Below are 26,071 nucleotides of genomic sequence, written 5' to 3'. Positions count from 1 at the left end.
GCTAAACCTGAAATGAATAAATAAAAATAAACATGATTTAAAAATAGTGCAAACCAGTATGAAGCGTGCGCCGACCAAGCCACAATGACCTGGCCGTCACAAAGCAGAGACAAAAGACATATAAATTAGTCAGTAGTGTGCAAAACGATTGCAAACATGAGCCCAGGGTACTCACGCCCGGTTAATGAAACAGTTAATGTCCCATTCGATGTTCATACCGTGGGGTGAGTAACTCCTGAGCTCATGTATCCAATACGTCTCTAAACAGGAGACCCCTCTAAGACAAGAGTCGCCCCTCCAATGGGGAACGAACTTGTCAATTACCTGGAACTGTGTGCCCCTAGGGCAGTGGTTCTCAACCTTTCTAGAGCAGTGACCCCCAGTTCGAGAAACACTGCCGTAGGGTCTTTAGTATGGTGTTCTAGATAATGTCTAGACACCGTATGCTTGGGACAACCCTTACGGATTTTGGCTTAGTTCACCCTGGTTGCAAAGTTTTGAATAGTGTGTCCCACGTACTGCAACTTACAAGGACAGGTGATAAGGTAAACTATGAAGCTGGTGTAGCAAGTAGTGAAATGCTTCATAGTGTATGTACGGTTGGCGACGGTGGACATGAAAGTGTCAGTTCTGCGTCTGCCCGAAATGTTAACGGCACAGACATTACATTTCCAACATGGATGGTACCCGTTAGTTTCAGGGAAGAACAAAACCTTCTTGGGAGAATCAATGATGTTAGGAGCCACGTCACTCTGAATGGACCGTGCTCCCCTGAAAATGACTCCCGCTTTATCAGGTAGAGAGGGTCCTAATACTTTATCACTACAGAGCACTTTCCAGTGCCTGTTTAAAATATTTTTAATGTCATTGTGTTGTGTGGAATATTCAGTGAAAAAACGACCATTTAAAATCGATTATCTCTGCCAACAATGACCCAGGTTCACAAACAGCGGCGCACATTTATGCCGCTGTAGCGTATCTTCTTTACGCTACGCCGACCCAGCGCAGAGAGGCAAGCACTGGATTCACAAAGCCAGTGCTGCCAAATCTGCACTGGGTTTCCTAGGCGGAAGTGGGCGTGAGCCATGTAAATGAGGCGTGACCCCATGTAAATGATGGGCCGAGCACCAGACAGATACGAATGGCGCATGCGCCGGCCCGTGGACGCATTCCAGTGCGCATGCTCAGAATCACGTCGGAACATAGTTACATAGTTAGTCAGGTTGAAAAAAGACACAAGTCCATCCAGTTCAACCACAAAAAATAAAAAAACAAAATAAAAAACACAGTAAAATCCCATACACCCAACTCCATACCCACAGTTGATCCAGAGGAAGGCAAAAAAAAACAGCAGAGCATGATCCAATTTGCTACAGCAGGGGAAAAAATTCCTTCCTGATCCCCCGAGAGGCAATCGGATTTACCCTGGATCAACTTTACCTACAAATCTTAGTACTCAGTTATATTCTGTACATTTAGGAAAGAATCCAGGCCTTTCTTAAAGCAATCTACTGAGCTGGCCAGAACCACCTCTGGAGGGAGTCTGTTCCACATTTTCACAGCTCTTACTGTGAAAAAACCTTTCCGTATTTGGAGGTGAAATCTCTTTTCCTCTAGATGTAGAGAGTGCCCCCTTGTCCTCAGTGATGACCGTAAAGTGAATAACTCAACACCAAGTTCACTGTATGGACCTCTTATATATTTGTACATGTTGATCATATCCCCCCTTATTCTCCTCTTCTCAAGAGTGAATACATTCAGTTCCTCTAATCTTTCCTCATAGCTGAGCTCCTCCATGCCTCTTATCAGTTTGGTTGCCCTTCTCTGCACTTTCTCCAGTTCTCCGATGTCCTTTTTGAGAACTGGTGCCCAAAACTGAACTGCATATTCCAGATGAGGTCTTACTAATGATTTGTACAGGGGCAAAATTATATCTCTGTCTCTGGAGTCCATACCTCTCTTAATACAAGAAAGGACTTTGCTCGCTTTGGAAACCGCAGCTTGGCATTGCATGCCATTATTGAGCTTATGATCAACTAAAACCCCCAGATCCTTCTCCACTACAGATCCCCCCAGTTGTACTCCCCCTAGCATGTATGATGCATGCATATTCTTATTCCCTAAGTGCATAACTTTACATTTATCAACCTTAAACCTCATCTGCCACTTAGTCGCCCAATCAGACAGAGCATTGAGGTCGGCTTGTAAATTGGAGACATCCTGCAAGGACGTTATTCCACTGCATAGCTTGGTGTCATCTGCAAAGACAGAAATGTTACTTTTGATCTCAGACCCAATATCATTTATAAATATATTGAAAAGTAAGGGTCCCAGCACTGAACCTTGGGGTACACCACTGATAACCTTGGACCATTCAGAGTAAGAATCATTAACCACGACTCTCTGAATTCTGTCTTTCAGACAGTTTTCTATCCATTTACAAACTGATATATCCAATCCTGTAGACCTTACCTTACACATGAGCCGTGTGTGCGGAACTGTATCGAACGCTTTTGCAAAATCCAAATATATCACACCCACAGTCACGCCTCTGTCCAGGGTTTTACTTACCTCTTCATAAAAGGAAATCAGGTTTGTCTGACAACTTCTGTCTTTCATGAATCCATGTTGTCTGCTGCTTAAATAGTTTTTTTTCCAGCAAGAACTCATCCATGTGGTCTTTTATTAAACGTTCCAGTATCTTCCCAACTATAGAAGTTAAACTAACAGGTCTATAGTTACTTGGTAAAGACTTTGTTCCCTTTTTAAATATGGGTACCACATTGGCCCTGCGCCAATCCAGTGGTACTATTCCTGTCTTTAATGAGTCCCTAAATATTAGATACAGTGGCTTTGAAATGACAGAGCTCAACTCACCTAGGATCCGTGGATGGATGCCATCAGGTCCAGGTGCTTTATCCACCTTTATTCTGTCTAAATATTTCTGGACCATATCACTTTTGAGCCATTGTGGATTTGAGGCTGTGTCACTCCCACCCCCATTTTGGACATGAGCTCCCCCATGCTCCATTGTATACACAGAGCTGAAGAAAACATTTAATAAATTTGCCTTCTCTTTGTCCCCAGTCACCCACTCTAGATTATTTTGTAAGGGGCCTACATGCTCAGACTTCACCTTTTTACTATTAATATATTTAAATAATTTTTTGGGGTTTGTCCTACTATCTTTTGCAATCTGTCGTTCGTTTTGAATTTTTGCATCCTTGATTTCCTTTTTGCATATCCTGTTATATTCTTTGTAACATTTAAACAACACCAGTGTTCCTTCATTTTTATATTTTTTAAAAGCTACTTTCTTATTGTTTATAGCTTTTTTAACTTTGACCGTGAGCCACATAGGTTTTATTTTTAGCCTTTTAAACTTATTGCCCATGGGAACATACTTTGCAGTGAGGTTCCACACAGTCTTTTTGAAGAATTCCCATTTCTGTTCTGTGTTCATCGGTGCCAATAGTCCCTCCCAGTCTAAGTCCTGGAGAGCAGCCCTCATCCTTGGAAAATTTGCTCTCTTAAAATTTAGTGTTTTAATATTTCCTGTATGTATTTCTTGCTTATAGTTAACATTAAATGAAATCATGTTATGATCACTGCTACCCAGGTGTTCCTTTATCTGAACATTAGTAATAAGCTCTGCATGGTTTGAGATTATCAGGTCCAACAAGGCATCATTCCTAGTTGGGGCCTCAATAAACTGCACCATAAAATTGTCCTGCAATAGGTTTTTAAATTTTTGTCCTTTAACTGTCCCAGAAGTGCCATTAATCCAGTCAATTTCTGGGTAGTTAAAATCCCCCATTATTATCACCGTCCCAGCCCTTGCAGCCCTTTCCATCTGTGCAAGGAGCTGAGTCTCCACCTCCTCATTAACATTGGATGGTTTATAACAAACTCCAATGATTAATTTTGAACTACGCACATCTGTATGCAGTTCCACCCATAATGCTACAGCCTCATCACGCTCTCCACCAACCAGGTTCTCTTTCACGCTTGCTTTGAGGTCACTTCTCACATAGAGACAGACCTAGACAGAACAACACCCTAAGATACGCCGGATCACTGCCTACGGCGTGAACGTAACCTACGCCCAGCCATATTCACGTCCTACGTAAAATACATCGGATTGTGTTCCCTTTGCATGGATGCTGCGGAGTTACACCTCCTTTATGGGGCATAACTTTACGCCGGACGTATGACTTTACACACACTGCGTCGGACAGACGTACGTTCGTGAATCGGTGTATTTCCCTCATTTGCATATGTGAATAGAAAATCAATTGGAGCGCCAAATACGTCCAGCGTAAATATGCGTCCACTCTACGCCGGCGTAGGCAAGTTACGTCGGTCGGATGAAGCCTATTTTCAGGCGTATCTTAGTTTGCATATTTGCACTTGCGTGGCGTGTGACGGTATCGGTATGATATCCCCGTCAAGCATTCCCTCCTCTCCATACAAGAACATCACAGGATCCCCCACACATGAGTCAAGACTGGATGCTGGAACCAAGACACTTTATTGACACAAAAACTCAGCTTATATGTGGTTACAGCCCGTTAGGAACGCCCCCCCTCACACAGTGGGGTTTCCCATACAGATTATAGGAGACAAGTCGGAGCCGACCATGCAGACACATTTCTTTAGATAAAGACATCAGGGGAGTTAATTAATACACTGAAGCAATCAGAATAATTAACATACTACTTCTCTAATCATTTAGCCTGATGATACAATACACATCTTTTAAGGGTAAACACATATCTTCTTTACACAACACAATAGATCAATTAACCTTTAGAATAGTGAGGGGACATTAGCACGTCAATAACCTGTCAGAGCAATGAATCACACATGAAATTCCTTTCTACCTCTACCCATATGGCTAGCAGGGAGCAGTAAACTGAGACATATAGGCAAATGTATCACATGGCGTATCTGGAGATACGTCGGCGTAATAGCTTTGTGAATCCGGGCCTATAGGTTTGTCAGCCAAGAGAGAGGATCTCTCAATGATGGAAACTGCATTAATAGCTTCATCCAACGCATGGGGCTTGTAACCCTTATCGAGGAATCTCTCCTTTAGGGCCCAACATTGAAGCTGAAAATCTCTCTCATTGGTACAATTCCTCCTAAGGCTAAGAATGGAACAGACTCCAGCCACTGACGGTGATGACAACTACATTCTGGTCGGTAGGTTTTGAATTCTAAATGACGGTCAATGGCTGAGATCTCTAGGTCTAAAAAATGAATAGACGTAGAGCTAGCCTCATATGAATAATGTCACGGTCCTTATCATTCAGGCAGGCCATAAAGGAGTCTAAAGACTCCCTGTTGCCTTTCCAGAGGCGGAGGATGTCGTCTATATATCGTGCCCACAGGACCAATTCAGGTCTTTTTAGGGCATAGACGACATCCTCCTCCCACTGGGCCATAAACAGGTTTGCGAGGCTGGGGGCATATTTAGCCCCATAGCAACGCCCTTGATCTGTGAGAAAAACTTTCCCTGGAACCAGAAATAGTTGTGTCTGGTGGCAAAAAGCAAAAGCTCCATGATAAAGTTTCTCTGTGCGAGGTCACGAGGGGGTAGTGTCCTATTGGACATTCGCCATCAGGCCCCTGTCGTGACGTCATCCCTCGCCACCTCCAGGCTATGGCCAGTCTATGGCAAGACGCATTTGAGTTGCTGTCGGGGTCTATTTGGAACCCAGTTTTGGGGATTCCTTCCGTGTTGTCCCTCTATCAGGTGACACACTTCTGATCCCTGTTATCTATTCAGGGTGGATGTGTCTTCCCCATCACAGCGGCCATATTGGATCCTGTAAGGTGTCCCATACCATTACTTTCATAAGTTGTCACATATTGGGCCCTCAATAGGTTTAATATATACTATTCACATCTGCTGACGAGCTTATTCATTGGTTTGGGTTATTCCGATTTTAATTTTTTTTATATAAAGATAACAATTTTTATAGATCTTCGGATTTCTCAGGCAAATGTTGGATGTTGCTGTGATGCTTGATTATGTATGACATCACTTCCTGTTTTATGTCATTTCCTGCCTCCGCCTTTTCCTGTCCCAGACTCCAGGGGGATGGTTCTAGTTTATTATGTATTTAAAAAGCTAGCAGTATGGGGGTGCAGTAATATGCCCCTGTCGACAGCTCTAAGCCAAAACGCGTTAGGTTTGCGTTATAGCAGGGCTCGACAAATTCCGGTCGCCAGGGCGACTAGAAATAGCGTCCTGGTGACTTGAAAGGTGGGCAAAATTTTTTATTTTTTTTGTGTGAACTGGCGCCATCTGGTGGTGAGCCGTTGGTATTACAAGTTATTACCACCAGATGTGTGAGCTGGTGCCATCTGGTGGTGGCCGTTGGCATTACAAGTTAAACAGCAATTCCAATGTCATTTTTCACTATTTTCACTGCCATCTTCTTCCCTCTAATTGGAACCCCCAAACATTATATATATTTTTATCCCAACACCCTAGAGCAGGGATATGCAATTAGCGGACCTCCAGCTGTTGCCAAACTACAAGTCCCATGAGGCATAGCGAGACTGACAGCATCAAGCATGACACCCAGAGGCAGAGGCATGATGGGACTTGCAGTTTGGCAACAGCTGAAGGTCCGCTAATTGCATATCCCTGCCCTAGAGACTGAAATGGCGATCGTTGCAATACTTTCTGTAACGCAGTATTTGCGCAGCGGTCTTACAAGCACACTTTGGGAAAAATTACATTTTTTTTAATTAAAAAAAATAAGACCACAGTAAAGTTATCCCCATTTTTTTTAATATTATGAAAGATGATGTTACGCCGAGTAAATTGATACCCAACACGTCACGCTTCAAAATTGCGTCCGCTAGTGGAATGGTGACAAACCTTTACCCTTTAAAATCTTCATAGGCAACGTTTAAAAAAATCTACAGGTTGCATGTTTTGAGTTAGAGGAGTTCTAGGGCTAGAATTATTGCTCTCGCTCCAACGATCGCGGCGAAAACCTCACGTGTGTGGTTTGAACACCGTTTACATATGCGGGCGCTGCTCACGTACGTGTTCGCTTCTGCGCGCAAGCTCGTCGGGACGGGGCGCGTTTTCTGGCTCCTAACTTTATCTGGCTCCGAGATTCCAAGCAAATTTGTCAAACCCTGGAGTATAGCACCCCATACTGCTTTTATTTGCATTGTTCACGTGACCATATTTTTATATTTTGTATTCCATTTAAAACAAAATCTGTCACGGTTTATTTTGACCTGCACCATCTTTTTTCATTGCCCTGCGAGCCCACTGGGGCTCTCCACTTGTGTCCTGCAATTGAAGTTACATCCATCCAGTTCCCGTGATCGGTGGTACTCGTCCTATCTGACTGATCTAGCCATCGTCGTCTGGGGAGTTCTTCTAAGTAGAGATTTAGGTCTGTTGAGACCACTACGCTCATGAGTCCACACCCTCCAGTAAGAGTACCTCATGATACTTACCTCTTCTATGTGACGCCTTGATGATCCCTTCAGACAACCTTACACTCAACGTTCATATTCATCACCTCTCCTATGGAATTTTAATTTGTACACTGAACTGTGTGATTTATTTCCCAGTGTCACATTTATTGTTATAGGGTCCCTACACGGACTTGATATATATTTTGTTTGCATTCACCTTTGTGCCTTTATTACCATTGTGCACATTATTTAGTGCTGCACTATTGTTCTACCATTTTCTCCACTTACACATGTGTTTGGTTTAGCGCAGTGTTTTCCCTTTTTTCCCCACTTTTCTTGCTCCTTTCTTTCCCAGGAAACTACAAGAGCCATATAAAGTCAGACTAAAGTACTATTTAATAAAACAATAACTACATTTTGTAATGAACACATAATTGATTGGTAATGTCTGCTCTTGGAAGGTCTTATCGTCTTTTCCATCAGCAGTGGAATGTTGTGCGTCTGCCCCTCCAGGCCTTGCAGTCTCTTCTCCATCTCCTGAATGTTTATCTGTAAGACACAACATCACATTTTGGTTTCAGTAACAAAAAAAATAAAATAACAGAGTATTAAAGAGACACAGTTTTGGATAACAGACACCACAGTGTCCCCAAGATAAAAAGGGCCAGTGTCCCCAAGATAAAAAGGGCCAGTGTCCCCAAGATAAAAAGGGCCAGTGTCCCCAAGATAAAAAGGGCCAGTGTCCCCAAGATAAAAAGGGCCAGTCTCCCCGACATAAAAGGGCCAGTCTCCCCGACATAAAAGGGCCAGTCTCCCCGACATAAAACCCTCACAGGTATACAAGCTGCAACAATCAGCCATCACCATATGTTGGTTGATAAGCAGCACTACAGCTCAGGTCTTTGCAATGCACCCTTGCCCTAATCAAGAAAGCTTAAATAGTCTGCTGGGCATTCAGCCAGTGCCTTATAGGTTAGTTTGCTTAGTCCCTGGATAGAGGTCTGTTTGGCCCATGTCTGTCTATGCTCCAAATTACTCCTGTGTATAACTTGAAATGCGTTTGTACTGAGCTTCACAAGGGCTAATCCTGATCATTGGCCAGTTACCTTCCGTATTGTCAGAATGCTATCTGTCTACTTGTTTGGAAACTGGGCTCTATTTAGGCTGGTTGGTCTGAGAATCAGCCTGCTAAATGCTCTGAGCAGAGCTTTCTAACATCTGTCCTGTCTATTGGTTGACTGTTGCTTCTGTAGTGGGGTTGATTTACTAAGACCAGAGTGCAAAATCTGGTGACGCTCTGAATGGTAGCCAATCAGCTTCTAACTTCAGCTTGTTGAATTAAAGTGTAAGTTCACCTTTACGGAAAAATCTGAACTTACACACGTGTCCCCCCCAAAGGTCACGCTAACCTGGACCGCGGCAATCCATGGTTCCAAGTGGCAGGAGCACCAGGAGTCCGGGGCTTAGAAACCCTCTCTGCAGCCATGCGTCTTCTCCATAGCTGACAGGACGGGCACCACCCATGTGACGGCGCTGATCAATTAGAATGCTCCAAAACATCCCTCCTGACGAGGGACGTTTTGGACATTCAGCGCAGGAGTTTTCTAAGCCCCGGACTCCTGGCGCGGACATACCGGGGCTTAGAACCGGAGAGGAGGGGGACCTGTGCGAGTTCACCTTACAGATTTTTCTGTAAAGGTGAACTTACCCTTTAAGCTTTGCTCTATGCCGAGTTTCACCAGAGATTGCACTCTAAAGTTTTAGTAAATCAACCCCAGTAGGTGCACCGATCTCCGTGACACAAGCCCTTTTACATGCAAATCCCACACTGTTGGTTTTATTATACACAACTCTAGTCAGTGGGTCACCACTAGGCTCCGTTATCCCAAGTACAGCAAAACCTCGGATTGCGAGCCTAACTCGTTCCAGAAACATGCTTGTAATCCAAAGCACTTGTATATCAAAGCACATTTCCCCATAAGAAATAATAGAAGTTCAGATGATTCGTTCCACAACCATTTATTTATAAATCCTTCAGTTTATAGTCCATATAAAAAGATTACAGCGATGTGATTGGTTGTGTGACCATAAAATGTCCCTCCACACATGGAAGACTCCACAAGGGGATTAGAAGCAAAACCCAGCAGGAGCTCCGGAGTATAAAAGAGAAGCCCTGTACACACGATCGGATATCTGATGAACTCTAATGCGATGGATTCTTTCCTCGGATATCCGATGAAGATGACTTTCATCAGTCTTGCCTACACACTTTGGGCCAGATCCACAGTGAGTACGCCGGCGTATCTACTGATACACCGGCGTACGTTCAAATTTCCCGCGTCGTATCTTTAGTTTGAATCCTCAAACCAAGATACGACGGCTTCTGGGTTCGATCCGACAGGCGTATGGCTTTGTACGCCTTCGGATCGTAGGTGCAATACTTCGGCACCCGCTGGGTGGAGTTTGCGTTGTTTTCCGCGTCGGGTATGCAAATTAGCGATTTACGACGATCCACGAACGAACGCGCGGCCGTCGCATTTTCCAACGTCGTCTGTAGTCGGCTTTTTCCCGCGTATAGTTAAAGCTGGTATTTTGCGGCGTATAGATAGACTTGCCCTGTTAAAGTATGGCCTTCATTCCCCCGTCGAAATTTGAATTTTTTTTTTTGCGCAAGTCGTCCGTGAATAGGGATGGACGTAAGTCACGTCCAAGTTAAAAAAAAAATGACGTAGTTGCAACGTCATTTCGCGCAAAGCACGGCAGGAAATTTCGGAACGGAGCATGCGCAGTTCAATCGGCGCGGGGACGCGCTTCATTTAAATGAATCACGCCCCCTACCCGCCGATTTGAATTCCGCCGCCAGAAACACACTACGCCGCCGTAACTTACGGCGCAAATTCTTCCTGGATTCGACTTAGAGCCAGGTAAGATACGGCGGCGTAGTGCATCTCTGATACGCTGCACCTGTCCTTTTCTATGTGAATCTGGCCCTTTGGGTCAAAAATCTGACCGTGTCCAAACGCGGTGACGTAAAACACTACCACAAGCTGAGAAAAAATTAAGTGCAAAGCTTCCGATCATGCGTCGACTTGATTCCGAGCATGCGTGGATTTTTTGACCGATGAACTTCCACACAGACGATCGGTTTTTGATCCATAGGAAATTTTTAAAACAGGTTCTATTTTTTTTTTTAACCGATGGAAAACAAACCGATGGGGCCCACACACGATCGGTTTGACCGATGAACAGTCCATCGGTCTGTTTTCATTGGATAAACCGATCGTGTGTACAGGGGTTTAGTGTAGCAATATTTTGCTAAATGTTGTCCCTTCATTAAATGTAACCATATTGCTACACTTAGAGGCGCCTCTCTTCTCTTTTATACTCCGTTGTGACATGACGCTACTCTTATATCAAGACATCGCTTGTATATCAAGGCAAAAGGTATTAAAAAATGTTGAACAGGATCCATGTTGGATAAATGAAAATACGCGTGACGACAAACACCACCCCAAACGATGTGTCACACAACCTCTGGTACTTTGCATAGTTATCGTTTATCCAACATGGATCCTAAACACAACGATGTTTGAGAGCTGGGAGCCGATTGGTCCATACCCGTCGTGGTGGATTATTAATGGTATCCTTTTAATACTTCAAGTTCTTCACATCATCTGGTCTTGGCTCATTGTTCGCGTAGCATACAAATTACTGACAAAGGGAAAAGGCACTAAAAGATGAATGCAGCGACATAGAAGGCAGTTCAGAAGAAGACGACACGACAGTTAATAGCACCAAAGGAATACACAACACATCCAGCAATGGGGCAAACGGTCAGTGGGCTGACGAATAAATGTGCGAGATGTCACCTTGGCCCAAGTCATTCCTCACGTAAACCTGTCCTGAACTGAGCCACCCCTGGAGGGTGAAGCACGCCCTGCAACAGACAACAGCTGGATACAATCCTAGCCATTACTTGACAGTTTGCTATGCTGGATCAGGATTGCCATGCACTGGCTGACCCGATAGATCTGCACCTTTCATAAACTGTGTGCTGAACTTCCTCCACTCCATTCTATCACTTTTCAAGAGAGACTGCCGTTTGCACAGGCTATGGTGAGGATTGCGGTTCTTGGACCAATACAGCCCTTTGGTTCGGAGATAGCCAAACTTTGGGCCTTTCTGAAAGAAGAGGAGATTTGGCCCGGAGCTTTCATGCAGTTGTGCTAGGTACAACGCGTGGCTACCCTAACGCAAGCTGTGTGTGGAATCTCTAAAGTTTGCACCTTAATGTCATATTTTATATTATTATTTACTTCAGTCGGTGAAGAAAGGGTAAATGGAAAAAAAATAAAAGTTGAACAGAAGACGAGGGTGGGACTGTAAATGAAGCATGCATCCTAGGAGAAAACACAAAACAATAGAACATGGCAGATACCTAGTGCGATAGAACCAAAGACATTACAGGAGAGCATTGCATGACAACAAATGACAATCAATATTTTATTCGCATAAAAAAATATAACAAACAATAATGACATAACACACCTAGTATATTAGTCGGAAATTGAATAGTACATAATTCTTTATCAATGCTATCAGAACATATTTAGTTCATATATAAAAACGTAAAAGGGAGGAAGGCCAATTCATTGAAATGTGTCTCCATGGTAAAAAACCGGAGTTAGGCTTACCGGTAACTCTGTTTCTAGGAGTCTTCCAGGACAGCCTCTGAGACCTTGGGCTCCTCCCTCCGGGACAGGAAACACACACCCCCACTTCTTTAAGGGCAGTCCTCCAGGCCTCCCTCTTCAGTTAACACCAAGAACTACCGGAAAGGCTCTGAAAGACTTAATACACTAACACGTCAGTTCAGATACCTAGGTATATGACCCCGGGTGGGAAAACCCCGGCTGTCCTGGAAGACTCCTAGAAACAGAGTTACCGGTAAGCCTAACTCCGGTTTTCTCCCCTCGTCTTCCAGGACAGCCTCTGAGATAAGCAAGAAACACTCACTTGTTCAGGGTGGGGCAACTGCCTGGAGGACCCTCCGTCCAAACGCTTGGTCCTTGTCTGACAGTAGGTCTAACCTATAATGCCTGGCAAATGTAGAGGAAGAGGACCATGTCGCTGCTCTGCAAATATCTTCCAGTGAAGCTCCGGCCTTCTCTGCCCATGATGTCGAGACTGCCCGGGTCGAGTGTGCCTTAACCGAAGGGGGTTGCCTGCCTTCTGACTGGTAAACCTCTGTGATAGTCATTGTGAGCCATCTTGCCAAGGATGATTTAGAAGTTTTATACCCTTTGCGGGCTCCCGCAAAATTAACAAAAAGGGATTCAGATTTTCTAAAACCTTTAGTGGATTCCAAATAATATAGAAGACATCTTTTGACATCCAATAAGTCCCCAAATTCCCCCTCATCACTTTCTGAGGTGGAACTAAACGTGGGTAATATAATGTCCTGCGTCCTGTGAAATGTGGACGACACTTTGGGCAAAAAGGAAGGGTCTACTTTAAAGGACCACCTTGTCCTCCAAAATTAATAGAAAAGGCTCCTGAATAGACAGGGCCTGCAGATCACTGACCCTACGGGCCGAAGTAATTGCTATCAAAAAAACTGTTTTTAATGTTAAGCTTCTTATAGAAGAATTCTCCAGGGGTTCGAAGGGGGCTTTGGTAAGAGCCCTAAGAACTAGAGACAGCTCCCAGGAAGGGCAAGCTCTTACTTTAACTGGCTTAACCCTTGTTAAGGCCCTGAAGAAATTGTTTATGTACTGATTTTTCTGGAGGGAACTCCAGAAATACGCTCAAGGCCGCCGTCTGCACCTTCAAAGTGCTGATGGATAAACCTAAGTCGACTCCTGCCTGAAGAAAGTCTAGGATTACTGGAATACTGGGCAGATCGATCCCTTGTTCCGTTAGCCAGGAATTAAATCTTTTCCAGACCTTGCCATAAATGGCCCTGGTGACCGGTTTGCGGCATTCTAAGAGCGTTCTGACAACTTTGTCTGAGAACCCACGGGAAATTAACAGCTGTTCTTCAGATACCACGCTGTGAGTCTCAATCTCTCTGCCTGAGGGTGGAGAAGGGGCCCCAGGGAAATTAGATCCTCTCTTGCTGGGAGTGTCAGAGGGAGATCCACCGCCAACCTCTTCAGGAGGGCGAACCATGGCCTCTTGGGCCAGTACGGCGTGACCATTATTAAGTCCGTAGACTCGACCAGGAACTTTTGGAGAACTCTGGCTATCAGCCTTATTGGAGGGAACGCAAACGCCAGTCTGAAGTGCCAAGGGCTGGCAAAGGCGTCTACCCCCAGAGCTCGGTCCCGTGGGTGAATAGAAAAGAATGTTCTGACTTTTTTGTTTTCCCCGGAGGCAAAAAGATCCACCTCGGGCTCCCCCCAGTGGGATACTATCTGGTTGAAGACTTCGCCGTTCAGAGACCACTCGTCCTGGCTCACCGGATGCCGACTCAGAAAGTCTGCCCGGGTATTGTGGGAACCCTTTAGGTGTACTGCAGACAGGCAAGATAGGTTCACTTCCGCCCAGCTCATTATCTTGTCTGCTATAGCCTGAAGGGGAGGACTCCTTGTGCCCCCCTGTTTGTTTAGATATGCGACTGTAGCCGCGTTGTCCGACCTCACTTGAAGATGACTCCCCAAAATCAAGGGTTGGAAGGACATTATGGCGTTTAGAACCGCAAGAAGTTCTTTTTGGTATGAAGACCGATGCGCATCTATCGGAGACCAGGAGCCCTGAGCTAGGTTGCTCCCCAGGTGGGCTCCCCATCCTAACGCACTGGCATCCGTAGTCATTACTTTGGCCGTGGGTGGGTTCCAAGATAACCCTTTCTCCAGATTGCAACGGTCTCGCCACCACCATAAGGCTCTTTTCACTTTGGTTGGAATGTGTATTGGGAAGTCTAGGCTCTCTCTCCTGCCGTCCCACTGTCTTAACATTGTATTTTGTAGTAAACGTTGGCGATGCCTGGCCCAAGGTACTGCCGGAAAGCATGCCGACATGAGGCCCAAAATTCTCATAACTTCCCTGACTAGGGTAACCTGATTGGTTTGTACCAGAGATACTGCATGCATTACTCTCAGGATTTTTTCCTCCGGAAGAAAAACATTCATTTTTATAGAGGAAATCCTGTACCCTAGGTACAGAACTTCCTGGGATGGAGTCTGTAACGGCTACCCAAGTTGTGTGAGGGTCTCAGCCGTTGGAGACGTCCTTTTCCCTGGCAAGCTGCGATATGCAGGTACCGCCGGTATATCCCATCGAACGCCCTTCCAAGAAACGAGATGGACTACGTTTGCAGAGTCAAGCAGGACTGACTTTTAATGCCACATTTTTCCTCCTTATATCTGGTTACAAACTGTACAGAAACAAATGACACTCCCCCCCCACCCAGGGGGGACTTCAATACACACACTTTGAAAGAATGACCTTCCCTTGAGCCAATCAGCCGCTAGCCGTTTCGGCTCCTCAACTTAGCTTGATCAGACAATAGAATTCAATTAACCTTTAAAACAATTATCACTCACACATAATCCCCATCAGCATACACCTCACAGGGGGCTGTTACCTCCACAAAAGAGTTCATTAGCTATGCGAAGGGACCATTAGCATTCAGCAGTGAAAGAGACTTGTCCAATTAACCCTTTGAGCTCAGAATACAATGTGGTACATCCAATTGTGACAAGCCATGCAGTTCCTTGTAGTCCTTCCTGCATGAAGATTATCGATGTCCCGGCAGCATGCATATGTCCGTTACAGAGTCAACTGGGATTTGTCCCTGTTGACTAGCCAGCCCAGGGAGTACAGGAGACTCTGAGACTCCTCTAGGTCCTTTACCAGTTGGGGACCGGAGGAGGAAATGAAAAGCAGATCGTCCAGGTATGGTATTACCGTGATCGCTTTCAGCCTTAAGGGTGCCAGGGCTTCGGCCAACACTTTCGTGAAGATCCTCGGTGAGGAGGATAGGCCGAAAGGTAAGGCCCTGAACTGGTAATGAACTACCTCTGATCCCCTCTGTACAGCCAGCCTCAAAAATCTTTGAGACTCCGGATGTATGGGAATATGGAGATACGCATCCCTGAGGTCTACTGTTGCTAGGAAGCACCCCGGGAACAGGAAATTTGTTATCGAAAATATAGATTCCATCCGGAATCTCTTGTATCTCAGGAATCTGTTCAGGGGACGGAGATTCAGGATCAATCTGAACTTTCCGGAAGGTTTTCGTACCACAAAGACATGTGAGTAGACCCCCTGGCCCTCTTCCTCCCGGGGAACTCTCACCACAACCTTTTGGTCTAAAAGGTCCCCTAACAGGAGATTTAAGGCTTGTGCCTTATCTCGATCCTTTGCCAATTTGGTCAGTACAAACATAGGGGGGGGGGGGGTTCGCCTCGAATTCCAGCCTGTAACCATTCCTGATAATATCTAGGACGAATGGACTTGGCGTGGATAGAATCCACTGCGGAAGGAACTCCCCCAATCTTCCTCCCACGGGGACCGCGGCGTCACTGGGGCTTTGGGGTGGATTGAATAGGATATTACCTCTCCCACGCCCTCTTTGCCCTGACCAGTGTTTTTTGGGGTGACCATCACGCTCCTTTGCCCCCTGCTGCCTGAAGCCGCGAAAAAAACGCTTATTGTCGTTCTTTTTCTCCGGAAAGGACTTTTCTGTCTTGGGTTCTTTCCAGTGCCTCTTGTAGGCCGGGGCCAAACAAATGGTCGCCCGAGAACGGCAGCTCGCAGAGTTTAAGTTTGGAACCTGAATCTCCTGGCCAGGTCTTAAGCCACACTGCCCGCCTAGCGGCGTTAACCAAGGCCGCAGACCTAGCGGCTAGTCGGACGGACTCAGCGGAGGCATCCGCTAGAAACCCTACCGCTTTAAACCGCAAAGGGAATGAGCCCAGCAACTGCTGTCTGGGGGTACCCGCTGCAATATGGGACTGCAATTGCGTAAGCCAGCATTCCAGATTCCTGGCTACACATGTGGCCGCCAAGGCTGGTTTTAAGCCAATAGAGGAGGCATCCCAGGCTCTTTTGAGCAATACATCTCCCCTCTTGTCCATAGGATCTTTTAGAGCTCCTAGATCGTCAAAGGCTAAGTCCGTATTTTTGGAAACTTTGGCCAGTGGTGCGTCTAGTTTCGGAATTTTATTCCATGGCTGGGAAGGGTCAGCTTCAAAAGGGAACCTTCTCTTAAGGCTTCCTGAGAAAAAAGGCCTTCTTTCTGGACGTTCCCATTCCAGCAAAATCAAATCTAATCTATGAGACATTTGTGTACAGGGAAAACCTTGGCTTTCTGTGCATTAGACCCCAAGTACATCTGGTCATGCTTAGAAAGTATGACCTGCTCCTCACGGATTTCTAGCGTGTCATAGACCGCTTTTAGCAAATCTCCCACGTCCTCCAAAGTCAGCTTATATCTAGATCCCCTGGAGGATTCTTCTTCGTCCTCGGACCCTGAGGCAGATTCTGCCTGGGATGAGGTTGGGCCTGAATGTGTCCACCCACTCTCCGCCCTTTCTTCCTCCTGTGGAAGCCCTTCAGATAAGGAAGGGGTACTAGAAGCCCTAGGCAAGGGGGAGGGGACCTGAAGTCTATCCATCATTCCTCTGAATGAAGAAAAGGTGGACGCCAGTTCTTCCCTAACGGAGGAAAGGATTTTACGGCACTCTGTTGCTGAATCATCCTTCACTAGATCGCTGACACAGTCAGGGCATAATGGCTTTTTCCAAGTAAGGCTAATTTTTGCCCCACACACGGCACATTTCTTCCTGGGAGTCTGCACAGGCGGCACTTTGACCTGAAATGACAGACCGGGAAGTTTATTTAGAATATGCCTTTTCTTAACACCTCTGTGCTACTGTGTGCCTACCCTCCACCACAGGTTCTCCACCTTAAGGAGTGTAAGTGCCAGCCTCCCAGAGTAAGAGAAGCCCTCCCTCACCCTCTTACCCGAGAGGCACCGGAGCCTGCAGCGCACGGATCCACGGCCTGACTTGCCTCTTCCATGCTGCAAAGGGTATACACACGGCCTGGCCGATAACACCCCGCTCCGGGCCTGTACCGCGTTGCCGCGCCGTTTTGAATGGAGACCGGAACGAGTCCCCACGGCGCCGATCGATGACGCGCATCCGGCGGAAGTTGGTGCCACTTCCGCCCTGTGGAGCGCATACCCCGCCCCTCGGCTATCCGGAAGCCCGGAGATTCCGCGCCAGCTCGATCCAGCGTGGAGAGCCTGTCTGGCTGGCTCAGCGTCCCCCGCCACACGCGCTGCTAAAAGGTAAAACACTGATCGCCGCCATTAGTATTAAAAAAAAAAAAATAAAAACAAAAATGCAATAAAACTATCCCCTATTTTGTAAACACTATACATTTTGCGCAAACCAATCGATAAACACTTATTGTGATTTTTTTTTACCAATAATAGGTAGAAGAATACGTATCGCCCTAAACTGAGGAAAACATTTTTTTTTATATATTTTTGGGGATATTTATTATAGCAAAAAGTAAAAAATATTGCATTTTTTTCTAAATTGTCGTTCTTTTTTTGTTTATAGCACAACAAATAAAAACCGCAGAGGAGATCAAATGCCACCAAAAGAAAGCTCTATTTGTGGGGAAAAAAGGACGTCAATTTTGTTTGGGAGCCACGTCGCACGACCGCGCAAGTGTCTGTTAAAGCGACGCAGTGCCGAATCGCAAAACCTGGCCTGGGCATTTATCTGCCTAAAAGGTCCGGGTCTTAAGGGCTCTTTCACACGTCAGCTCAGTTTTTTAGATCAGTTTTTTTTTCATCAGTTGATCCGTTTTTCAGTCCGTTTTTTTTTTTTTTTTTTTGGGGGGCTTTTTACATATTTTGATGAAAAACGGATGTTAGCGGATCGGATGGTAAACGCATCATCCGCTAACGTCCGTTTTTCGTCCGTTCCGTTTTTTTGACGGAAGAAAAATAGGGTTTTCTTCCGTCCAAAAAAACGGAACTTAACGCAGACGGATGCCAACGGACGTTAACCCATAGGGAAGCATTGCGGTCCGTTAACGGACGTCCAAAAAACGGACGAACGGAACGGACGTGTGAAAGAGCCTTTAGTGGTTAAGTTAATAAAAAAGGAAAAATTTGCATCAATAAAACAAGGGGAAAAAAAAAAAAAACACACAGGAGAGAATCTTCCTCCACCCATGTGAAAAAAAAGTCCTTAGTTGGTATGTTCAAATTAAATCACAAATGAGAGTGACAGCCCATCCCCCGATAGAGAACGCAGATCTGCTTACCAGATCCGGGTGGTCCCTTGGTTATAGGGGACCCCAAATGGCATATAGATGTGAAGAATTGCTGGATTTGGTTTAACCACTTAACCCCCGGACCATTTTGCTGGTCAAAGACCAGAGCACTTTGCGATTCGGCACTGCGTCGCTTTAACAGACAATTGCGCGATCGTGCGACGTGGCTACCAAACAAAAATTTGTGTCCTTTTTTCCCACAAATAGAGCTTTCTTTTGGTGGTATTTGATCACCTCTGCGGTTTTTATTTTTTGCGCTATAAACAAAAATAGAGCGACAATTTTGAAAACAAATTATATTTTTTACTTTTTGCTATAATAAATATTCCCAAAAATATATAAAAAACGATTTTTTTCCTCAGTTTATTCCGATACGTATTCGTCTACATATTTTTGGGAAAAAAATAAAAAAATAAAAAATCGCAATAAGCGTTTGATTGGTTTGCGCAAAAGTTATAGCGTTTACAAAATAGGGGGTAGTTTTATGGCATTTTTATTAATATATTTTTTATTTTTTTTTACTAGTAATGGCAGCGATCAGTGCTATAAAAATGCATTGATTACTATAAAAAGGCAGTGAAGGGGTTAACACTAGGGGGCGAGGAAGGGGTTAAATATGTTCCCTGGGTGTGTTCTAACTGTAGGGGGGGGCCTCACGAGGGGAAATGACTGATCGTTGTTCATACATTGTGTCAGGCATTTCTGCCCCTGACAGGACCGGGAGCTGTGGGTTTACACCCACAGCTCCCGGTCCCCGCTCTGTAACGAGCGATTGCGGGTGCCCGGCGGCGGGCAGGCGCACAGGAGTCGGGGACGAGCTGGGCCCCTAGTGGCTGCTGGGCAAGGTGACGTAGAGCTACGGGCTCTCGCCCAGCAGAGCCGACCTGCCGCCATAAAACTGCGGCGGCTGGTCGGCAAGCAGATACACAGCCTGATTGGAATCTTGAGATGAGGATACGATCCCCAACTAGTGATTACCAAATCGCATGAGTATGGAAACAAAAGCAGAAATTGCCTCGATGGTGTAAAACCTTTTAGACTTTAGTAGTATAAAAACATAAAAACACTAAAAACTCACAATTTTGCAGTATACAAAAAGCCTTAAGTCTGCTGTGCCGGCCACAAGCAGACAGACCCGTCCGCCAAGGGAATCTGAGCAGTCCAGGAGGGCGACGTCAGTGCGCTGCTCGTTCCGCCCGACTTGTTTCGTGAAAAATCATTTTCATTGACCATTTTCATTGACCTCCACCTCTCCGGGCTTGTTCTGTGACTGGCTACCTTGCAGAAGGCTGGTAGAGCTGGGCAGAGAGTCTAGCTGGAGAAGTCTGGCCTCCATCTTAGATATTTTCTCCTGTAGCTGGTGGAAGAAAGTGGATGGTCTGCTGGTGTCCTCCACTTGAATTGACCCCGGCTGGATAAACCCCCTCTCTTCCGGGGACAGTTGTCTTTGTACATGCCCAAGCTGTAGGTGATCCAGGAGACCATGGAGCAGAAAGTGGAGGGCATTGAAGTGGACACCCCCTGAGTTCAGGAGAACCTATGGCCGAGTTCAAAATCTCCTTGAGGGAAACAGAGCTGGACATGACGACGGGAGACCTGGAGGAAACAGAGGATTACGAGTCAGAAGTAAAAAAACAAATGCAGACAACTTTTCACACCCAGATCTAAAGTTAATGAGGACCTGTCATTTATGAAATGCCTTGATCAGTTTGATGCGCGTTACTCACAATTTTCTAATATTTTTGGTTGGCTGTTTTTGGAACTCCAATTCCAAAACCCCCCCCCATTTCATGTCCCATTAATAAAATGCATGCCAAGGTGTGGAGCCTGCAGTGTCCCATGAGAGTGAAATCAGTGATTGGGGAGAGTCACCCTCTAATTGTGACCAAAGCAGGGATAGAGAGGAAATCTTCCATTGGGGACACCAGGTGACAATTGTCCAAGCTGGCTTCAGACTTTATAATAAGCTTATACAATTACCCACAACTTCCATGTGTAGTGTGAGGGTGCATGGGCCTAGCGAGATCCTCGGGGTGCATGGGCCTAGCGAGATCCTCGGGGTGCATGGGCCTAGCGAGATCCTCGGGGTGCATGGGCCTAGCGAGATCCTCGGGGTGCATGGGCCTAGCGAGATCCTCGGGGTGCATGGGCCTAGCGAGATCCTCGGGGTGCATGGGCCTAGCGAGATCCTCGGGGTGCTGGGCACCCAAATCTTACAAGAGGAAACTCCAGAGCTCTTGCATGTTCTGGAATCAGAAAGCCCATGATGTCACCCCACGCCTAGGTGCTGTGGGCAGAGGCTGGCTTCAGCAAATTGGTGTGTTGTGCTGCCATATATTGGTTTATTTATTTTTTGGAGCAGCCCAGCAGCTCTCCAACACTCGCCAGTACCAGGCATTGCGGTGCAAGAGAAGGTGTACATTTATTTTTCTCCATTCAGAAGCATAAGCAAACTATTCAATGAATGGGCTTCCTTCCCACTATGCATGTTACCCCCATGCCATAATGCAGTGGAGGGCGTCAAGGTGGCATCTTTTCCATAGGGGTAGGGGACTATAAAGGGACCTTGAATGTTGATGCATAGTCCACTTTAACTGCTTGCCGACCAGCCGCTGCAGTTTTACGGGCTAAAAGAGTAAAAACGGTTATTAAGAGATGTCTGCTGTAAAAGTGGAACTCCGGCTGATCGGAACCCTCCCTCCTCCGGGGTCACATTTGGCACCTTTCAGGGGGAGGGGGGTGCAGATACCTGTCGAAAGACAGCCATTTGCACCCACTTCTGGCCATACAGTCTGTAGGGATTCTGCGGGCAGAACGTCACCCCCCCCCCCCGTCTCTCAGAGCACAGCGGGAACCAGTGAGCATGGCGCAGCGCGACTCGCGCATGCGCTGTAGGGAACCGGGCAGTGAAGCCGTAGCGCTTCACTTCCTGGTTCCCTCACCGAGGATGGCGGGGGGCAGCAGAGTGACGAGCGATCGCGTCGCTGGACAGGCAAGTGTCCTAATATTAAAAGTCAGCAGCTGCAGTATTTGTATCGGCTGGCTTCTAAAACATTGCAGCGCCCCCTCCCCCCAACAAACACATACACACACTTCAAAGGTTACATGTTCCTTTCCTGTTTATTTCTGACATGCAATTATTGCCAGTGGCTATAGCTGATAGTAATAGCTAATAATCATTGGGGTTGATTTACTAAAACTGGAGAGAGAGTGCATAGAAACCAATCAGCTTCCAGGATTGTGTTTTTTTTTTTTTTTGGTCAAAGCTTTCTCCGGGAAGCCACTGTGGTCTGTCACACCCCTTCCTCCACCATGTACAATGTATAGGGAATAACCCTGCATGGTATGTGATGATGGACAGATCAGAGCTTCAGGGGTGTCACCTTTTCTTCACACCCCTCCCCTTAGAGACCCCCATCACAACAGAGCGCCCTTATACCAGCCAGCGCCTCTATTAGATAAGAGCCCCCCATTCACATCAGGAGCCCCCATAAGACTTTGGGGAGGGAGGGGGAGAGGAGAAGAACTTCTACTTGGATTGCTTAGATCTGAGCAAAAGTGGGAGAAGATACCTGTCAAAACTAGGTACCTGCCTCCCCCACAAAAAAGAGGTGCAGATGTGGCAGTGGGGGAGGACTTAGAGGAGTTGTAAAAGAAAAAAAAATGTCACCTTAATGCAATCTATGCATGAAGGTGAAAAAACATCTGGTGTTGCCGCCGCCCGCCCCCCCGTTTTACTTACCTGACACGACGAAAGTCCCGCGCTCAGTCCTGAGATCCTCTTCGCCGCTCAGCCTGGTGGCTGATTGACTCTCAATCCATCCGCTCTAGCCAATCACATCCAGTGTCGCGGCGCGCTGAGTGATACAGCGAGCGGCTATGGCTGCTCGGTGTATCACGGGAGCGCGCCCACAATTACTGACCACCATGCAAGCTCTCGCATGACTGTGGTAATTGCCGGGAGGACCAGAGACAGCCGCAGAGGGACCCAGAAGAGGAGGATCGGGGCCACTCTGTACAAAACAAACTGCACAGTGGAGGCAAGTATCACATGTTTGTTATTTTAAAAAGGAAAAACATTTTTTCATTTACAACTGCTTTAAAGCGGAACTTCCCCTTTTGGGTGCAAAGGGTGTTTTTAGTTTGGGATTTGGGTTGTCCCCAGAAAAGTAATAGAGGGACACTATTTCTGGTGAATCTCGGGTTCTATGCAGAGCTGCACCACATTTTGCTCTCTCCAGTATTAATAAATCAACCCCAATCAGTACATGGAGTTCACCTTACCTTAGGCAGTAGGTGGCGAGGTACTGCCCACGATGATTTGGGTCGTGCTCCATCCATTTCATGAGGGCTTCAAAGACGACATCCTCCGTTTTTACTTTCAGTTCATCTTTGGTGATCAGATCCTGCAGTTCTTCCAGCGTTAGGTCCATGAATTCCTCTGATCTTGCTGTGACTGCCTCAAAGTGATGGTATAGAAATCCATTGGCCTGTTGGGTGAGCTCAGGACAGTGGAAATGGCTGAAGAACTTTGCAATTCCAATGCAGTTCTCCGGTGACAGTTGCTCCAGGATGTGATCAGCGCATCGCCACTGCAGACTGAAGATGATAAACTGGTCTGCAGCTATGAACAGCTCTTCCACATGGATGGTGGTGATAGGTACGGTGGTGATGATGGGTACGGTGGCGGTAATGATGGGGACGGTGGTGGCGGTGGTGATGGGGACGGTGGTGGTGGAGGCGGCGATGATGGGGACGGTGGTGGTGATGGGGACGGTGGCGGCGTGGTGATGGGGACGGTGGTGGTGATGGGGACGGTGGTGGCGGTGATGATGGGGACGGTGGTGGTGATGGGGACGGTGGTGGTGATGGGGACGGTGGCGGCGGTGGTGATGGGGACGGTGGCGGCGGTGGTGATGGGGACGGTGATGATGGGTACGGTGGTGGTGTAGGCGTACTGGAGGATTAGCCTCATCATATCAGGAGTAACGCCCGGCAGCTGGTGCTCCTCCTTCTCCGGCCACCTTGCAGAAAACAGAGTCCTGGGATGAGAAGAAATAACATTGTATTGCTTTTTATAAACAAACAATTTTATTCATTCAATATGTTTTGGGATTTACAGGAACAAGAATGAGATGTAGCTCAGGAGTTCATAGCAGCCCAGGGAAAGGGAATGTCAAGCAAAAAGATTCAGCAGCCGAGTAAAACCTTCTTAGAAGAAGAGAAGATCTTCACACGTCTCATCACATCTCCCAAGAGGAGAATTCCTCATTTCAGGACAGCAAGCGGAACCATGCCAATCATTTCCTTTCACCACATTGGCCAGAGCCACACCCAGGACCACATTGGCCACACCCAGAAATGTGCACAAAAACAAAATCTTATGTGAGCGCACACGCAAAAAAGTGCACGAGTGTGCAGGGCCCCCATCAGTGGGGTACAGGCAGTGCACCTGTAAGGGGCCCGGAGGTCCCCAGGGGCCCGGATGGCAACCCCCCCCCCCCCTTTTGTATTTTTTAAAATATATTTTCTTTATTTTTATTAAAGGGCCCAGAGGTCCCTAGGGGCCCGGATGGCAACCCCTTTTTTTTTTTATTTGTAAGGGCCCCGGAGGTCCCCAGGTGGCAATTTTCTTTTTTTATTAAAAAAAAAAAAATAAAAAAAAATTACATTTAGGACCCCGGTATGTCCTTGTCCTGTTCTTTCACCCCCCCGGTATATCCTTGTCCCGTTCTCTCACCCCCCCGGTATGTCCTTGTCCCGTTCTCTCACCCCCCCGGTATATCCTTGTCCCGTTCTCTCACCCCCCGGTATATCCTTGTCCCGTTCTCTCACCCCCCGGTATGTCCTTGTCCTGTTCTCTCACCCCCCCGGTATGTCCTTGTCCCGTTCTCTCACCCCCCGGTATATCCTTGTCCCGTTCTCTCACCCCCCGGTATATCCTTGTCCCGTTCTCTCACCCCCCGGTATGTCCTTGTCCCGTTCTCTCACCCCCCGGTATGTCCTTGTCCCGTTCTCTCACCCCCCCCGTATGTCCTTGTCGCGTTCTCTCACCCCCCCGGTATGTCCTTGTCGCGTTCTCTCACCCCCCCCGGTATGTCCTTGTCCCGTTCTCTCACCCCCCCGGTATTTCCTTGTCCCGTTCTCTCACCCCCCAGTATGTCCTTGTCCCGTTCTCTCACCCCCCGGTATGTCCTTGTCCCGTTCTCTCACCCCCCCGGGATGTCCTTGACCCGTTCTCTCACCCCCCCGGTATGTCCTTGTCCCGTTCTCTCACCCCCCGGTATGTCCTTGTCCCGTTCTCTCACCCCCCCGGTATATCCTTGTCCCGTTCTCTCACCCCCCGGTATATCCTTGTCCCGTTCTCTCACCCCCCGGTATGTCCTTGTCCCGTTCTCTCACCCCCCGGTATGTCCTTGTCCCGTTCTCTCACCCCCCCGGTATGTCCTTGTCGCGTTCTCTCACCCCCCCGGTATGTCCTTGTCGCGTTCTCTCACCCCCCCCGGTATGTCCTTGTCCCGTTCTCTCACCCCCCCGGTATTTCCTTGTCCCGTTCTCTCACCCCCCAGTATGTCCTTGTCCCGTTCTCTCACCCCCCGGTATGTCCTTGTCCCGTTCTCTCACCCCCCCGGGATGTCCTTGACCCGTTCTCTCACCCCCCCGGGATGTCCTTGACCCGTTCTCTCACCCCCCCGGGATGTCCTTGTCCCGTTCTCTCACCCCCCGGTATGTCCTTGTCCCGTTCTCTCACCCCCCCGGTATGTCCTTGTCCCGTTCTCTCACCCCCCGGTATGTCCTTGTCCCGTTCTCTCACCCCCCCGGTATGTCCTTGTCCCGTTCTCTCACCCCCCCGGTATGTCCTTGTCCCGTTCTCTCACCCCCCCCCGGTATGTCCTTGTCCCGTTCTCTCACCCCCCGGTATGTCCTTGTCCCGTTCTCTCACCCCCCGGTATATCCTTGTCCCGTTCTCTCACCCCCGGTATGTCCTTGTCCCGTTCTCTCACCCCCCCGGTATGTCCTTGTCCTCTCACCCCCCGGTATGGCCTTGTCCCGTTCTCTCACCCCCCCCCCCGGTATGTCCTTGTCCCGTTCTCTCACCCCCCGGTATGTCCTTGTCCCGTTCTCTCACCCCCCGGTATGTCCTTGTCCCGTTCTCTCACCCCCCGGTATGTCCTTGTCCCGTTCTCTCACCCCCCCGGTATGTCCTTGTCCCGTTCTCTCACCCCCCCGGTATGTCCTTGTCCTCTCACCCCCCGGTATGGCCTTGTCCCGTTCTCTCACCCCCCCCCCGGTATGTCCTTGTCCCGTTCTCTCACCC

The 26,071-nt window shown here is 47.3% G+C and overlaps 1 protein-coding gene across 1 annotated transcript; it reads right to left on the bottom strand.

Moving 5' to 3' along the window:
- Positions 1 to 7,825: 7,825 nt before the first annotated feature.
- On the bottom strand, positions 7,826 to 23,710 carry LOC120922757 (kelch-like protein 10; the record flags this gene model as incomplete). The annotated part of the gene is made up of 2 exons (XM_040334798.1): positions 7,826 to 8,001; positions 23,038 to 23,710. Coding segments are annotated over 2 exons (677 nt in total), but the record flags the coding sequence as incomplete, so codon positions are not given.
- Between the last annotated feature and the right edge of the window lie 2,361 nt (positions 23,711 to 26,071).

Source organism: Rana temporaria, unplaced genomic scaffold (genome assembly GCF_905171775.1).
Source record: "Rana temporaria unplaced genomic scaffold, aRanTem1.1, whole genome shotgun sequence".
Taxonomy (NCBI): Eukaryota; Metazoa; Chordata; class Amphibia; order Anura; family Ranidae; genus Rana; species Rana temporaria.
The sequence above is the reverse complement of the archived record's forward strand: the minus strand, read 5'-3'. Positions and strand labels throughout refer to the sequence as shown.